At 42.3% G+C, this 18,308-nt stretch overlaps 1 protein-coding gene across 1 annotated transcript; it reads left to right on the top strand.

Moving 5' to 3' along the window:
* Positions 1-1,211: 1,211 nt before the first annotated feature.
* LOC128710272 (sodium/potassium/calcium exchanger 4-like) lies at positions 1,212-17,014 on the top strand. The gene is made up of 8 exons (XM_053805318.1): positions 1,212-1,251; positions 12,282-12,455; positions 12,590-12,777; positions 12,906-13,092; positions 14,659-14,736; positions 14,958-15,710; positions 16,512-16,613; positions 16,680-17,014. Exons 1-8 carry the CDS (start codon positions 1,212-1,214, stop codon positions 17,012-17,014), a joined length of 1,857 nt encoding a protein of 618 aa, XP_053661293.1.
* Positions 17,015-18,308: the final 1,294 nt, after the last annotated feature.

The following is an 18,308-nucleotide window of genomic DNA, read 5'->3' as shown; positions in this document are numbered from 1 at the left end:
AATTCAAAAGAAAATTCCAAACATTTCAACCTTCAAATGGCGCTATTTGAAATACTTGTCGGTTACCAATTTAAAAGAAAACGTTTTAAATTTATCATCATAATGCTGGAATTATGAAGCTGGATTTTCTATCTAGTTCTTATTTCAATACGTTCCATTCTATTCTGACACAGGGTGACCCAATGGTGTATTGGTAGCGGCGCCGGCACTTCACGCACTGAAAACCAGTTGAAGTTTCGTACGCAGGACTGACTATCCAGCAGCGGGCAAATAAAATCAAAGAAAGCCATGGTAGGCGCTAGACCGCTGGAGGTTGTTGTGCCGCTAAAGAAAACGATTTCCTGACTCGACCTTCGTAAAAGATCATGCGTCTCCTTCAGGTGAACTTGATCAAATTACAGCGTGTGGTCAGCATCCCTGCAGCATGTTTTCGCTACCCTGTAAGCTTATTCTTTACCATCTTTAACCTGTTAGCAGTTTAAACTGCGTGTATTTAACACATTGATTGATTCAAGACCAAGCGCTACGTACATATACATGTTCCCGATTTGATCGCGTTCTTTTTATCGTACTCTGGCACACTTCAATTTACCAGCCGATCTGCTCGTACGCGAGATGTCTCGTTCATGCACGTACAAAACTCCCGACACACTCGAGACACAATAGAAATGGCGTACTGCGGCCGGTTCGGCGAGGGGAACCAAACTAGCCGCAGATGTAGATGATGAATGCTGGGAGCACAATACAATTGACAACAATCTCCAATATGCCGATCGGCTGCCCGTTCGGTGTGAGAGTGTGCCCGAGGCATGGTACACAGGTCGCACACGCACGCACACAAGCGCCTAATGGACGCACAGTGGGCTTGCAGTGTTTGGCCCATCGCCCATGTGATGCTGCGAGGTGAGTGTTTGAAGTAATAGTACTCCTTCCCACCCCGTAACATTGCACCGCATTTACCAATGAAAGTTAGCCGAAGTGGGCAGCATCGTCGCTGCCAGGTTTGTCATTACGCCATTGACTTTGTGTCACCGAAGCGACGCGAACCGGGGTGGGTATGTATACGGCTATACATAAAGTGTTTCGCTGTTGTTGCTGTTGCTGTGTCTTTTCTGCGCCTGGCCAGAGGCCACACGTTTCGCAGCCAGGCTATACATAAGCGCAAATCGGAATCAGTAGTTCAGTTGGAATTTGACTGTGATTTAATCAACATGGACGAATCGGACTACTGGGGACTCGCGCGTAGCAATGGTTAGCGAACAAAACCGTTTTACCTCGGTTGTAGGATAAGTTGTTGGTTTATAAATTGTATGGTTGCGTTAAATCACTATTTTTCTTCGTTAATTTGTGCTCCATTTCGGTTATCCGCTGTGTGAAAATGTTATTTCGAACCATCTTGTGCTGCGTGGTTGGTGTTAAGAGTGATCAGTAATGTGTGGCATAGTAATTGGACAAACATTAGCTAAAATCTACCCTTACTGACTACCGTGTGTTTGTGATGATTGAGTGATGATCAAGAGCACAAATCGACCAGCCAATGCGATACCAGTTTGCGATCGAATATTACCTCTGCCCGTTAAGATTAAATGCCGCCAGTAAGAGGAAGAAGGGTGTTTTGCAACCACAGCACTCGTGTTTCACACCAACGGGGGTAACGAAATTCGAATCAAGACCGCAGCAACCGTGTTGTTGTCCGCAGGGTTTGAATTTATGTGCTAGCAAGTTTGCACCGGTTGAGCACCAGCCGTCCCAGTGCTCGCCTCGCGGACGATATCGGACCAAAAACCGTGGACGGATAAGAGGCATTATGGATAATCATAGAGAAGAATATGGCACTTAATTTAAGAAAATGGGAAGATTGAAGAATAAAGTGGTCACAAACCAGCCTAACCCAGCCCCGTCACTAACGTTGCCGTTGTTCCGAATCTAACGCACACAACACCGGGTACCACAAATCGGCTATGAATGTGATTCGGCTGGTTGCCGCTATTCAGCGTCGCCCCCTGTTCCGCCTCCTCCCGTAGCGCCCTCGCAAGTTTCCGCGTGTGTTTGTATGTGATTGTGATCCCGTTTGCACAACGCTGCATATCCGTTCGATTGTGGAAGGAGTTGTAAGGTTGGACGAAATGAACGGTGAAGGAATGCTCTGTTTAAAGATAATGTCTCGAAAAAACATGTCCATCACGATAGTGATCGTTATTTATATTTAAACACCACAACAAAAAAACCTTCAAATGACAAATAATAACAATCCCTTGTGGAGCGACATCTTCGAACGAAGCAGCATAAGTGTGCGTTTAGTAGGTACCTTTTCATGTTTAGTACTTTTGAAAAGCTTCAATTGTGACACCGAACGTCAAAACAAGCTAAGTGACAGCTGTGACATCTGTCACACTCTCTGCTGTGAATTAGTACATGTCCCGAATATGTGCATTAGTATATGTCAGGAAACTTGTCCCAAATGGACCGTTGTGCAACGTCGATGCGGTCCGGTTCAGTATGTGTTGTTTACAGCACATAAAATACCCAAAACAAAGTAAAACAAACACAACTTCAGTGAGACAAAACAAAACAGTAAGCGCGAAGTGCGCGTTGAAGGTGTATGAGTGAGTGATGTTTAGGTTACATGTGCTTTAAGAAAGTGATTTGAACATTTACGAAATGGGAATGAATTCATTCGCACTGAACTGTAAACATTATGTATTAATGGGCATGCTTGAAATGGTGTGAAAGTTGAATAAGCTTACTTTGGGTTTGCTGTGTGGTAACCATAATTTTCAACCACAACAAAACAAAGAGAATGAGAGAATGTATGCAAATTCGTATCTCACACAAACATCTTCACATCGAAGACGAATTCGTCAACCATTTTGCTAGTGAGCAGTGGTGGCTTGCCGTACGAACGGTTTACAAGTTCTTATCAAGAGCTCGATGCTCGTCAGGCCAGAAAACGATCAAACGGCACCTTGCGCGCATCACGGGTAGCGCTGCTAGAGCACCCGTTGATCGAACGGGTTCGTTCGCTTGGGGCAGCGTACGGACGAACACAACCACACAACCCGCCGTTGGCTGTGGCGGGTGGTTGGAGCGGCAGTTTTATTTGATAAATAATGCTGCCACAATTTCTTCACAATAAGATTCAATTAATTTCGTTAAACATTCACCGCTGAGGTTCAGGTGGTAGGGTCACGTGAAGAGTGCTCAGTGGTGGGGGTTGGAGGGGGGAAGGGAGGAGGGGAGGGAGTTCGGATGGAATGCTTACACACTATTTTGTGATGTTGCTAGATGTTGGTTCCGCTAGATCGAGAGATTGGCTGTCTTCGGCCCGGTTTTGCCTGTGAGCAGGTGCTGAGGTGCGTTCAGCTTCGGGCACCGTCTTGCACCTTACAGCGATAGATTGGAACTGGTAATACGCGTTGGTTAGGGATGGGCAGGGTTGGCAAATTTAAATTTTATGATCTTACACATGCCTTTAACCATTCGACGTGCTCTCTACAGCGAAACCAGCAGATGGTGCGGCTTGACCTACAGCCCAACCTCATGGGAGTGATAAAAATACTTATTTCCATTTCCGTGATCAATTTTGGGAATCAATTTGTAAGAACCAATATTCACGTTTTGAGGTAAAGGCTGTCAACAAACAGGAGTGTCATGGAGACGCCTGGTTGCTCGTAAATTGCTTTAAATACTTACTTGACAATTACGTATCCGACAATACGTTCAGGTGTTTTAGTATTTTTTTTTTTACAAAAAACTCGTTGTTTCCAAGAAGTTCTTTTCCATAAAATTTCTATAACAGTTGAAACAATCCGTTCCGCAACGAAACAATTCTCATTTCAAAACCCATTCAATTTGTATCTATTTTTATAAGCTTGATAAAACTATGAATATAAAATTGGTCATGATTATTATTATATAAACTTATTCATGATTATTATGCTGCAATTCAAAATGGTTTAAAGGACAAAAATTTAATATTGGCCGAAAACGAGGAACAGAATTTATTTCACACACGTCATTCAAGCGTAAAGCCCAGTAGCGCCCGAATGATCTTCCTCCTGAATCAAGCCTGAACGATTTAATGACTGTATCCAAGTTGGTTTTAACCATGAGAAATAATTCCAAAACTCATATTTGAATTACAGCTTCAACAGGTCTAGGTCTACCATTTTTGGCTTACGTTGATTTCGTACCGCAATAATCAGTGCCGATAAAAGTGTGCAGTGAAAAAACTATGCTAGCAAACCAGAATAAAACAACGAAAAAACGACTTTGCTGATAAAACTATTGCTCGTAGACTGTAAAAATTTCCTGAGGACAACACCAAATAATAGCTGCTTAAAATAATAGTTAAACGAAAAATTGTTTGAAATACCGGTGGAAGCCCAATTAAAACAAAACCCCCACCCAAAGACAAGACAAGACTGTGGAAGCCCCTTACACTGTATTTAAAACATTTTAAAGAAAATTGCTGTAAAATTTCGTTAAAATTCGTTCGAAAGCTATTCAAAACTCCATGGAAAAATGCTTCATAACTCGAAGTATATTACTTGAAATCTTTTGAAAACTTGAGCAAAATTCATTTAAAAACTGTGTGGACCCAGTGAAACCTGGGAAACACTGCTGATGATATTCGGTGATCCGGCGTTGACTTTATCGTGGATTGCGGCATCGACATTAGGTTGATTCCAGTGTTGATTCCGGAGTATTCCGGGTTCAAATCCGGAGTTGATACCGGAGTAACTACTTACATACCAGGTGTATAAGTTGAAATCGTCCGCGTTGGAGTATTTGTCATTTTTTACCGGTCCATATACATCGGATCAGTTTGACAGATGCGTCATCTTTTTCGTTTGACATTACGCTTCCACATATATTAGTTTCATTAGTTATTCGTATTAGTTTCCGCCAAGCATGAAGTGTCTTTGTAGTGTATCATACACAATATGTCGAGTTTCGTTCCAAATTATGAGCTTTTGCGGCATTCGCTGCTTTTATGTTTTCATTTGAAGAAGAAAGCAGTCTAAGCACATCGTTTGCTGTTGGAAACTTATGGTGCACATGCTTCATCTGTGAAAACATATGACAAGTGGGTTCGGCAATTCAAGAGTGGTGATGTTGAGCCCAAGGGCAAGAACCATCCAGGAGCAATGAAACAGTTTGATGACGCGGAATTGCAAGAGCTGTTGGATACAAACCCAGGCCAAACTCAACAAAAGTTGGTGGAAGCATTGAATGTGGCGCAAGTTGCGAATTTCCAACGTTTCAAAGCCATGGGCAAGATCCGGAAGCTTGGACAATGGATTCTCTATGATTTGCCTGAAAGGCAGATGGAGGATTTGCAAAGTCGTTGGTAAGACTGGTACCCGGTGGACCAGTCTTCACACGAACGGACCGGACCAATATCCCATCCGGACCAATCCCCCGTACGCAGGACTGACTATCCAGCTTCGGTAATAAAGAATATGTTTAATAGTTAATGGTTTTCCCGGAAACCGTATATTTTCCCTTCAAAAACCGGACCTTTTCAACTTATACACCTGGTACCATCACTCCATCATTCCATCTCAATTTGGGCCTATCACCTCTCCTCTGTCCATGTAGACGAGACGGACTAGAAGGACTTTACTGGCTCGGTCGTCCGATATCATTCTCATGACGTGACCAGCATACCGAAGCCTGGTGACAGTGAGTTCACCTAGCTCATAGATTACGTAATCGTGTAGCGGCTCCTCCATTGCCCGTTCACACATACAGGACCAAAAATCCTTCTGAACATCTTCCTCTCGAACGCAGCTAAGAGAGTTTCGTCAGTTATGGACGAAGTCCATTTCTCAGAGGCATTTGTGAGCACTGGAAGGTTCCGGAGTAAGATGAAGTTCAATCTGGTGTCGACTTCGGATTGTTTTCGAAATTGGTTCCGGTTTTTCTTTTCGGAATCTACTCCAAACAATAAAAAATCATGAATGCATGCAATTTTGACTTCGGCACGCGAAAAGAAGGATTCGGCAAGAGAAAAGAAGAGGAAGGAAGAGGAGAAGAACAGGGCTTGATATGTGAGAGTTTGCTCGTTGAAAGGGGTAGTTTTGTAGTATTTAGGTTTGCTCGTAATGCGAAAAACTCGCTAAAAGGCCCTCGTTATGAGAGGATTGACCGTACAGACCAATCAATCAATTTATAGCCTAAAAATGTTAATTTCAAACATGATCACCGATCGTGTGATATTATTATTATGTTGTAATGTTACACCAGCCGCCGTCAAACATGGGCCCAGCAAGTTTTGTATCGCTCTTCCAATTTTAATCTAAAATTTTTTTGTTACATTTTTTATTGTAACGAAATCCATTTTTGAAAAACGATATCCTTTCAGACAATTTATTGTAAATTATAACAATTAAAGCCATTTCAGGAAGATATTCGGTCCGGTCACTTCATTCTTTCGTATTGCCCGTAATGCAACCTATGTTCGGCAGTTTGCAGAAAACAATTGACCTCCATTTGAGTCGAAAGCGGAATTTCACAACCCGAAAATAACCATGCGGTCTGTATGACCGACAAATTTGTTTGACCCCTATCGTACCAACGGAGCCGTTCCGCGAATGGGGCAGCTGCCACAAGCTTGCTGGTAACAGTTTTGTACCGACAAGTGCGGTGCGTTGTGCAGCGTTATCGATCCACCGCCTGCCTGATCGTATGCTACACGTTTTGCCACGATCTTACTTCCGTTTCACTGCCGGGGCTATCAGTAGCTATAAAAAAAACCAGCAGCCGTAGTGAGCAACAAATAAAAAAAAAGAAAGACAACAACAACTCGCTTCCACCGCTAACAATTAGCATTCAATAATCTGCTGATTGACCCGATCCGATTAGAAGTGCTGGCGGGTGGCGGGAAGCTGTCAGGTTGTGCTGTGCGAAATGGAAATGGAGGCCGATGGAAAGAGATGGACGGACAAAAAAAAAGAACAAACGAAGGGAGAATGAGCGGTAGCTTCACAAGCGCACACCGTATAATTAATGCCGTCCTGTGATGTAGCCTGCCCGAAACCCTCGAACCCCCATCATCTTCTATTTAGTTCCGACCGATTCCCAGGCGATCATTTCAGATCGATAGCAAAACGTTCGGTCACCCGGGTGACGGTTTGTCGTCATCATCGGCGTGCTCCCGTACATCGCTGGTTGTTGTTGTTCGACCTTGCGCAGCGGTATTGAGAAGATCCCACGATCAAAATCAATGAGCTAAACCAATTGCACTTCATTGCGTAGAGGAGGAGGAAGCTTAGATGAGGGAGAGAACAAGAGAGAGAGAGAGAAAGAGAGAGAGAGAGAGAGAGAGATAAGTTGATTTTGAGGTAGATGTTCTTTACTCGTTTTACGATCGATCAACAACGTAGAGCAAGAGAGCGAACTACAAACTGACAGAAAGAATATTGATGACGTTTCGATCCTATGGATGTAGTTGTGTGTTTTATTTGACACATTTTTGATATCGTCAAAGGATCGCATTTGCTCGAATAATTATCGTTTCCGGCTATGATAAATGATGGAGAAGCATGGTGTTTTTGAACGAGCGAGTGCACGAATGAGCTCAATGTTTGCTGTACACATTATTTAGTGAACATATATGCTAACTGTATAGCCACCGAAGCATAGTGGGGGAGCTTTTCCGTGGTGGCTCGGTTCGTAGCACGTGCCACAGAGGAGGAAGTATAGCGAGTACATTTATAATTTTTACAACAACCTCCTCTTACGTTTCCTGCTTTTCCCACTGTTTTTTCCCACTACTTCCCCCATTGTGTCGAGTGTTTGAAGCGGTAGTATGTGCCAGATCAATCATTTGATTAAACAACACCGATCCGAACGGGGTGTGTACGATCGTTGTCTTGCCCGTATGTGTATGCGTCTATTTGTGCCGGTGCTTGACAATGACGAATTCCTCCGCTCCTTCTATTCCGTAGGAAGCCATTTGTAAATTATCTGCTAGTGTTTGTTGTGGTTTTTTTTTATATATTTTTGTTGCCTTCCACCCACATATGTCGCTACAATGTTGCAGCGCGGGAAGTTCGCAACAATGTTGCTCAATGTTTTATGCTTTACGCATTGATGGTTTTTTTTAACGCACAGTTCCGAACGTGCAAATATACCCTGGTGAGATCGTATCTTAGCTGGCGACAAAGATGAATGACAATCGAATAACCTCGCTGTATGATACGACAAGCACTTATCAAGCAATTGTGTAACGCTATTTTATATTACTATATTTCAAATCGATGTGAGGAAACTTGCCTTGCCTTTTTGTTAGCTTAAGAAATACTACCTTCTAAACAGGTAGGGAAGAACAAAATATAACTATAAATATGAGATAAAAATGTAATACAAATACTGCCGTTTAACAGGCACAAATCAATTCATTCTTTGGCAAACATAAGGCGACTCCTTCAGCTGTTTTCTGCTAATTGGTGGACCTTGCAGGCGTCGAAACGATTATGCTAGAAAAAAAATCAATATGTTTTCGTTAATTTTAAATGAGTTCGCTTGAAAATTGGAAAAAAAAGTATTAGCCTTGGGAAAAAGGCTAACAGGTTTATGACAGAAATATGGACTTAAAAGAATGTACTGAAGAGTTTTCTTTAGAGTTTTCTTTCCGTGGTGATGGTCACGTACGATGACAGAAAAATGATCGCAAAATTCAAAACATGAAATCAATTATTTTCGAGTTATGATGTCCTGCAACTTGGAAAGCATAGTATCGATATAATAACGTTTGAAGTTATGAGACCTAACTTTGACACTGCTTCGCTCACGGCCTGTAACGTTGGAATGGGGTGTCTCATGATTTTTTGGATAATGTTTACGATAAAGAAGACATTTCAATGAATTTATTTAACAAAACAAACGCATCTTTTAGAAACTTTCAGAGCATATTACCCCGCGAAATGCATGACACGTTTGCATATTACACATATCCTTCTGTTTGCTCATAATAATACTAGTAATCCTCCATAATTACTACCAACATTTCACTGCGAAACACTGCACGTGGGCGAAATGTGGACGAAATTTGTTCGCCAAACCCGGGGGCTGTTTGTTTGTAAAACCTCCTCAATGTCAACAATAACAACTCCGATCGCGGCATCATTCGGCTGTTGTCAACAAAACGCACCCCTTTTTAAGGTCATAAATAGCTGGCGTCACCAGTTGATATGGTGCGGGGTTTGATTGAATTGGCGCAACATTAGGTGTATGAGCTGGGCTGATGAAGTGGCGACATGAAGTCAACATGATACTCCAAAACATTGGGGCGAGGTTCCACACAGAACAAAAAGTGATACACTTACAAACAGAGGGGTCGTTGGCACAGCTTGTCTCGATCAGCATTCGCGAACTGTTTGGTTTTAGTTTTTGGATTGGTAAACAAACACACACTGGAAGCTAGAAACCGGTTTGGCATTCGACTCAATGTAGCCAAGACTTAAAAACCTGTGTGAGGTGATTCTACTTCTACTCCTTTAGACTACGGTATTAAACACTGCGGTATTAAACATACCAATGTTTAAATGTTTTGTTCAATGCCTGGCTATCTAACAGATGAATTAAAGCAGTCCGTGATAGTCCTTCCTAGATATTGTTATGTTACTGACAATTCTATTTTATTTTTAATGTTTTGTTTCATTTTCATATCTACTTGATCGAAACGATTGGGTATTTCAATGGAATAAAATTAACCTAAAAATATTAATATGATGAAGGTGAATAATTATACAGCAGATATGTACCATTTCTATTTTTTTCAGTTTTTTATAATAAATAATTAGCTACGATAGAATATTTTAGAATGTTGTATAATATTTCTTTCATAAAATGTGTCTTAATTTTCAAGTTAATGAATGGATCCATCTTAAGGTTATGCAAAAATCTCATCGCTTACAACAGCAGTTCCTCGGGGGCTATGCGACAGCAGCACAGTTTAATGGGTTTGCTTTATACGCTGCATCCGGTACTAAGGGCAGTTATTAACCGTGAAATAAAGATAGCGTTCTTAAGTCAACGTACTGACAGCCGCTGAATAAAGATTGTATGTGATTGTTCGTAATCTAGCGGCAAAACTGCGAATGATTTATATGGTTTGTCTTATGCAACTGTGAGGAAATCAAACCGGGTGGTGTAAACTTCCTATCGAAAGATCAAGCTGTGTTAATAGTTGGCACAGATTATCGAAAAACAAATACGGTTCCGGAAGAAGCCTATCATATGCGTTGACGGTTCAGGGATAGTTTTTGCCATCTAATGGTGGGCTTTGTTTGATTTATTAATAAGGTTGCATTGGGAGAATCAAACTGAAATGATTTATTGCTAATTGTACGTGTTTTAATCGCACTTTTTTTAATTAGATATTAGGAAAAAAGTCAACAATTGTCTTGTTCCATAAATCAGATAGGACTAAATATCCGGAACTTAATATTTTGTTGATTTTTCTTATTTATTTCGTAGAGTTTACTAAATAGTATATACTCTACTCAACTCTACTTTAAGAATATTGAGTAAATAATAATGAAAAAATAAGAAACATATCATATTAAAGGCATAGGACAACAAATAACACGTTTTATATGATGAATTAAAGTAATTGAGTAAATTGTTTGAAGTTGGATGTTTATTTAGATATCCTACAAATAATCAAACATTTTACACCATTTACAAAACTACACTTATGTTGACAAATACCGCCTGTCCTGAGTTTGGAAAATTAAATTATTTTAAACTCTGCATTCTAATAATTTCTTTAAATGAATAATGTCGAAATGCAATCCTAGCATCAACGCAAACGACTTCAACGAGATCCATAATTTACACTACGAATAATTTCATTCAGCGTACTAAACGCAATTCGCATTTGCATCTGACGTTTGCAACATCATAACAATTAAAAGATGATGGACATGTGCGGCAACCAGTGCGCTGCAGTTGAACCAATTAAATATGTTCGCACGAATCACTTGCCACGGTTGCCAGTATGCAAGACAGTGCCGTTTAGGCATGTAAAAATATACAGCTCGCATTAGTCGCTCTGACAGCGGTCAGGTAAACGTGGGAATATTTCGTGCCTGAAGAGTTAGTTCTCGCTTATTGGATCTTTTTTTTTTGTTGATGTAGTTGATTAGGTATCATGAATATTTTTAAGTGCTGGGAAGTTTACCAGTGTTTGGAGATGTTGCCCACTCGCTTACTGGCTGTTTATAAACGATATTTAGCCGACGATAACAGTTTCGATACCGCAGAGCAATCGGTAAGTGATTTGGTAGCCAACATGGCCAACCTAGGTTCGAAGCTCATCTGCAACATATTTGTTTACTGCCTCGCCATCGACGATTTTCATTTTCTGTTTGTGGTTAGCTGTTTGATTCGGGAAAGAGACCACACAGACCTTTGATCTGTCAATTGCTTGAAAGGGAAAAGAAGAAAGATATGTTCTTTCTCTGTTGATTGATCAACGTATTAACAGAAGTGTGATGGTAGAGGGTGTGACATCCGGCAGCTTATGTTGCTTACAAAGTCCTTCATCAGAAGATCTAGTACATTCGCAATGAAGTTAATTAATCGTATGAAAAAGACCCTTCCTTTACCGTTTTCCTCTTGGACCCACACGCCACGCGATAGAAAGATTTGCGTCAAATGGCGCTATGCTGCGAACGGAACGAAAAATTAAGACGATCAACTGCTAACGCCAGTTCTTGCTCGATTACGCACGAAAGTCGAAACAAAGGGTTGTAAGGGGCGCGGAGAAGCTGCGAAACGATTACTATTTGTTTCAATTAAAACCGAAAGACATCATGCTTGTGGTACCGACTAAAAGTTTGTGGTGACGTATTTCAGCTCTGGTGGTCTGTAGTGAATAAACAAATTTCGCGCTGAAGAAAATCAGTTGAAATTAAGTCCCTTTTCTATCCTGTGCTTCATTATGTAAGAGTATGACTGTCACCTGGATGTAATACTTTAAGTTTAATGGCATAATTGGCACAGGAAGTATCAAGTGCCATGATACGTTACAGGAAGTTATAACAAAGAAGTTAAATAGTTAATCAATGAAAAACTACGCGAATTGCTGTGTTTAGTTTGTACTCAACAGATTAAATTAATTATTGAAGATTTTGATGAAATTGGGACTGGTAACTCGCAAAAATACAATTAATCATATTAAAAGAAGTGGACATGTCCAAACCAAAATATGCGAGATACTATATGAGGTAGTACTTAACATTGCATTCTGTTACCATCTTCAACAGGGATGAACTGCACACAACCCGCCATCGACGATTTTCCCCGGGATCTGTTCACCGAGGAGCAGCGCCAGAATGGGGCAGTAGTGTTACATGCAATCGCTAGTTTATATTTATTTGTAGCTTTGGCCGTAGTTTGTGATAAGTATTTTGTACCTGCCGTTGAAAAGATTTGTCAAGGTAAGTCCCTGTCGTCTTGTGCATAGCGCGTTGGGTCGGATAGGCGAGTTTAATTAAATCGAAGAAGATGTTCCATGCGTAAAGTGTGATCAACATACAACCGATTCGTTTCATTCTCTTCCCCGGGCGAGCAGCGCTAAACATGTCCAACGATGTAGCGGGGGCCACATTCATGGCAGCGGCTACCTCCGCTCCCGAGCTGTTCGTCAACGTGATCGGCACGTTTATCACCGAAGGTGACATTGGCGTTGGCACCATCGTGGGCTCTGCCGTCTTCAATATCCTGGCTGTGGCCGCCTGCTGTGGGATCGGCGCCGGAATGGTAATGTGAACTAATTTCCAACACAGTAATGTTAGACGGAGAAAAGTGGGAGAGAATAGGGCGTGTGTGTGTGTGTGTGTGTATGAAAGGAAGGGTATGCTTTCATTATTTAATTAATTTGCCCTCAGGTAGTGCCACTGGATTGGTGGCCGCTGACGAGAGACTGCCTGGCCTACGGTATCACGGTAGCCATTTTGATCTGCATTATCCATGACGAACGAGTCGAATGGTACGAGGCGCTGATATTGGTGCTGCTCTACATTGTGTACATTGCTGTAATGTACTACGATAAATCTTTTCAAAAGTGTGCAAGAGGTAAGCGTTTGAAATTTATGCAAAATTTTACATAATTTAGTTGGTGATTGTTTCAGTTGCTGCTATTATTAACCGAAAAAGCGTTACAATACTAACATATTATACATCATATCCAAACGTCAAGAAACGACTTATCTTCAGCTGATCTTAGATAAAAGTCATTAGCTAAAAAAAATACAGAAAGTAAATGGATAGAAGACTTGAGATTTAGGACAAAATTTATCACGAACTAAATTAAGTGTCCTAAAGATAACTAAAGGGTGTCTCACATCAAATTACATCACAGTAAAAACGATCCAGAAAATGACCTATTTGACATTTTCTTTTGGAATTTTCAGAAGTGTATTGTTTGCAATGTTTTATTCCGATGGCAGTTTTGCAAAACTTGGATAAAAATGCCGTCACTTTAAAAACAACGTCGCGAAATGATGTTGTGCAAACACGTAAAAAAATCGTCTCAGGGCCAGAGGCTGACGATGCCTCCGTGTGTCATAATGGATTCGGGGTTACTGTTCTTTACCAAGCACAAATTTTATGTTCTATAGAAAAAAAGGTAGGCTTCTAGTGTTTTGGCAGACGATCTGCTCATGTAATCAAAAGGAGTAATGCGCGTTCGTTAGTTTGTTACTACCGACACTGTAAACGGACTGTAACTGACACTGTTATCGACAAAAAAACTAGCCTTTTCTGAAGCGGGCACTACAAAAAAACACCCCAAGACGGTCTGAAAGAATCGACCATACGGCCTTTGGCCGTCATAATGGAAATAAATAAATAACGGTCTGAAAGAAGACTTTAGGTCAGCTCTTCTCGCTGATTTTAAGCTGACATGAACAAAAAGTGAGTTTAAGTACCGAAAAATAGAAGGAAAATGTTGTGCAGAACCTGGTGAGTGACGGTAAACGCAAGATGTGAGCGTCCATTTACGGTGTAGGAGATAAATGTAATAAAAATGACCAAAGCTTACTTAAGGGTTATTTTTTATCCCCATAAAGTTTCAAAAAGATCGGTAAACCGATAAATTTTCTGCATCATTTCAACCGTGATTGCAATTTGATGTGGGACGTGGTTTTATGTGGGACACCCTTTAGTATAACCCTTAAAGATTCTTAAAGAATCCTTTTTGGACGTTTGGTCAATAATAAGCTATGAGTTTTTTTTAACTATATAATTAACAGCATTAGACCAGTATAAGAAAAGCGCTCAGGTTATTATTTACGTTCTGCGCATTCCCAACAGATGGCGCTGCTGTTATACTTTAGTTATACGGGTGATACAATAGTAGCTCCCTTACAAACAGACGAAGTTTGAAACATCCATGACCGGTACTCTTTCGTTATTGAATGAAACTATTTGCAATGAAGTACTAAGATGATTCGAAGTTTCAACGAGCAACATGTAGTCCCATCGGAATATTGTTTGTGCGAGACTTCCAATATTTGAAGAATTAATACTATTTGATTTAAAATTTGACTTGATAATTTGATTACTAACGTTTGGTGGTGGTTCAACAATTCACTGATGCACTATACATTTTCATTCCACACGATTATGCATGATATGTAGGTGGTCTGAAGCACGCCCGAAAGCGAAGATCCCATGATACCTCCAGCAGCCTTAAGTCAGAATCCAGCCGTACGCAAGGTAGTTTTAACCACTAGGCATGGGTCAAGTTTGGGAAGCCAAAACCGCACCGCACTAGTAATATCTGCCACTGTTTACCCAGCAGCTAATGATGAATCTTATGTTTCTTTACCATTACTAACCACCTCGGGTATGGTCGGTTGATGATGATTTGACACGATCAACCCACCATAACGCTGATGCTTACGACGGTGACGACGGCAACGAACCAATCAATTTAGAGGCAATTGAGGCGCGCACTCCGCTGCGCATTGGACACTTCCAGCAGAACGGAAACTTGAAGAATGTGGCCCATATCGATGCACCCGCGGAATTGACGTCACCAGCCACGACCGGCACCGGGATGGACGTTGAAATGCAAATTAAGCCATTCGCATCGATCGACTTGCGTGTGCCGGAGACGGCAATGGCAACCGCAACGACGGATCTCGAAACGAACAAGACAAGCGCCAGTACATCCATTGACCCGTCGACGGCGGAGGGTGATGAGAGTGTTCCCGAGCGACCACCGCCCCCGCCAAGCCCTGCCACACCGCCGGTGCAGGACCCGGACAAGGGTAATGGGGCCGATCGGAAAGACATGACGACGGGTTCCTTGCCGCTAAAGGAATGGAGCGGTGAGAATGGACACGGAACGACGGGACCGGTGGCGGAGGCAGTTGTTAGAGCACTTGAAAGTGGCACTAGCGCTAGTGGCGGTACCGATGCTAATGGCGACGGTGCTAATCCGGATGGTGCGAGTGTGGCGGGAGAGGATGAGGACGAATTTAAGCTACTGAAATATCCGCTTGGCAAGAGCGCGTTCAGGCAGTTCTCCTGGATCATTACTTGGCCGATCCATCTGTTGTTTATGTTCACCATACCGAACTGTGAGAAGCCGCGCTTCCGGAATTGGTTCCCGCTGACATTCATCATGTGCATAGTGTGGATCGGATCGCTATCGTACGTCGTTGCATGGATGATAACGATTATTGGTGAGTTGTGGACTATACACGGGCAGGGGCAATAAGATATGAACGGGGCCCTGCAGGAGATAGACATTTCAGCTCTACGCTTTGTTTAACGAATACGATTCGAGGATTCGAAAAGTTATTTTTTTACCTCTTTCCAGCAGCATATTGAAGTTAAAACTTCGTCTAATAATGGCTTGAGTAGCATTAAAATACAGGTTCGAGGTTTTGAATACCGTACGGGTGTGTTTATTCGCCGTGCCTTACCTATTGCACTATTCCAGGGATTCTACTCGCTCTCAAGATAATCGAATTCCTCGCAGCAATTGCTGACTATCCGACATCTTGGTAAACATAACTCTACAAACTCATCTGCAACTCAGTTAAGCAACAGAGAACCTCAACACAATCGTGTTAATCAACGAATAAAGGAAATAAATCAAAGCCGCACGAGGAGTTTACTGATTAAGTTGCGAAACTCGCACTACATTACTGTCTTTGTAGTACACTAGCACTAGCATAAACAAACACAACTTATGACGTCTTGTCCCAAACCATCCCAAAGCACATAGTGGTCAACATAGTCCGTAAGGTGTAAAGGGCGGTTAAAATGTACCAAATCACTGCACAAGAAGTTCTGCATGTTGCCTATCATCAGCACGCCTGATTAGCGTGGTCGATAAGGCGGACCCGTACGCTGCCCAGTAGGGACAGGAAAGAATTTATCAGATAATTATGGGTTTACGTTCGACGCGTGTCTTCCGGCCCTTCCCCTCATAATCGTTGAACTAATCCCTTGTATCTGCTATTCCCTTTCCGCGGCAGGTGATACGCTCAAGATACCGGACTCCGTAATGGGCATCACGTTTTTGGCTGCCGGAACGAGCGTGCCAGAAGCTGTCTCCAGCGTAATAGTAGCAAAGCAGGGTTAGTATACGTGCCGCTCGGTTGACAACCACTGCACGAAACTAACGCTTGCCATCTCATCCGTAGGTCACGGTTCAATGGGCATCAGCAACTCGATCGGTTCGAACACGTTCGATATACTGCTGTGTCTCGGGCTGCCGTGGTTCATCAAGGCAGCATTTTCACCGATTGAACCGGGCCACCATTGGGTTGGTATTAACTCGGCAGGACTGGAGTATTCGGCCATCTCACTGCTATCGACGCTGCTGATGCTGTACATCGCGTTCTCGCTGAACAAGTTCAAGCTGGACCGACGGGTCGGTAACGCGTGCCTCATCATGTACGCCGTGTTCCTCATCCTGGCCAGCCTGATCGAGCTGAACGTGTTCTTCCGCGTCAATCTGCCAACCTGCGGACGGTGAGCCAGCGTAGACGCACGGGCAAACGGGTGTGTGCGGTTGTTCCAGCGCGGTTTTGTCTGCAGAAACAATCAAGGTCGTAGGTTACTGAATTAAGGCAAAGCAAAGGGAACCTGTGTCAATCGGATTCGCAAACAGGGTCGGTAATGGGGGTACCTCAGCCCTATCAATGTTCTCCTCACACAGTGAATGAGACGTGCCTTCGTACACAGCTCCAATGCGGGGCAGCCTTGCAAGGGATGATTATTTGCATGATTTGAAAACGTACACTGGCGGTAAGACGACCATTTTGAATGTTTGACCATGTCTCTCTGGATGCTGGATGCTAGTGTTTGCTCTCTCTCTCTCTAGTTAAGCTCTTAATATCTGCATTTTCTTCACTGCAATAACAAATCTTTTGGTAAGCTGCTGAAGATTACCCATGATAAATCGCATCGCGCTCGCATCTAGATTAATGTTTCATAAAGACACATTTTGCGTAGATCCCTCGAGCATTCCGCTGTTGTACGACGAAACAACTTAATCGGAACGTCAAGCCGTCGGTTTGTTGTTAGTTTGTAAAGGTGTGTTGCCCTCGAAAAAAAAAATGAGTTAAGAAATCCGACATGTAGAACGTAGAATCTGGACGAAAGCGACGAAAGGTTTTGCGAGAACTGCAAAAAGTATAACTATTTGTAAATTTAAGAACATAAGTAAGCACCCTTTCTAGGCAGATGTCGTAGCGCATCGCGATACAGCTGGACGTCAGTTAAACATTGGAAATTTGAAACATCCGAACTGTGGATGCTTTGCAGAAATCGCAACAAAAACGCACGTAGAAAATTGTTTCGTAGACACAACCAATGACCGTTTACTAGTTCTGCCAGCGGCACAGACACCCCTGCTGGTTTTCCGACCTTTTTTCCCATTCTAAACCCACACCATCTTTCCTCTCCGAAACCGTTTGGAGAATGTTGAACGAAATGGACTGCACGTGTAGCACGTCACGTAGGTGTTAGCACTGGCGCTCCTCGAAATCCCCAACGCTGTGCAAGCAGTGGAACGTTACTAGTGCATCCCGAGTGAGCCTTTTAGAGGCGCGATTTAAAGTTGATCTGTTGTAAATATTGTACCTCCAGCACGCCAGGAACGCCCTCCATGAAAACCTTCCGCAACTTCTGGAGATCACTCTATCGAGCTGCCGTGCTCTTTCCCGTTTAATTGTACGATCTCTTAAGAAGAGACAAATGCGCGTGTATCAAAACAAAAGACAAACAATATTAAAACAAACAAATAACAATCAACACAGATTGTGTGA

The sequence above is a fragment of the Anopheles marshallii genome, chromosome 2 (assembly GCF_943734725.1).
Source record: "Anopheles marshallii chromosome 2, idAnoMarsDA_429_01, whole genome shotgun sequence".
Classification (NCBI taxonomy): domain Eukaryota; kingdom Metazoa; phylum Arthropoda; class Insecta; order Diptera; family Culicidae; genus Anopheles; species Anopheles marshallii.
The sequence above is the reverse complement of the archived record's forward strand: the minus strand, read 5'-3'. Positions and strand labels throughout refer to the sequence as shown.

Coding starts and splice junctions, on each gene's coding strand:
- LOC128710272 (XM_053805318.1), top strand. CDS start 1,212: ATGGACGAATCGGACTACTGGGGACTCGCGCGTAGCAATG. Junction 1,252..12,281: donor GGGACTCGCGCGTAGCAATG/GTTAGCGAACAA, acceptor CATCTTCAACAG/GGATGAACTGCACACAACCC. Junction 12,778..12,905: donor GTGGGATCGGCGCCGGAATG/GTAATGTGAACT, acceptor ATTTGCCCTCAG/GTAGTGCCACTGGATTGGTG.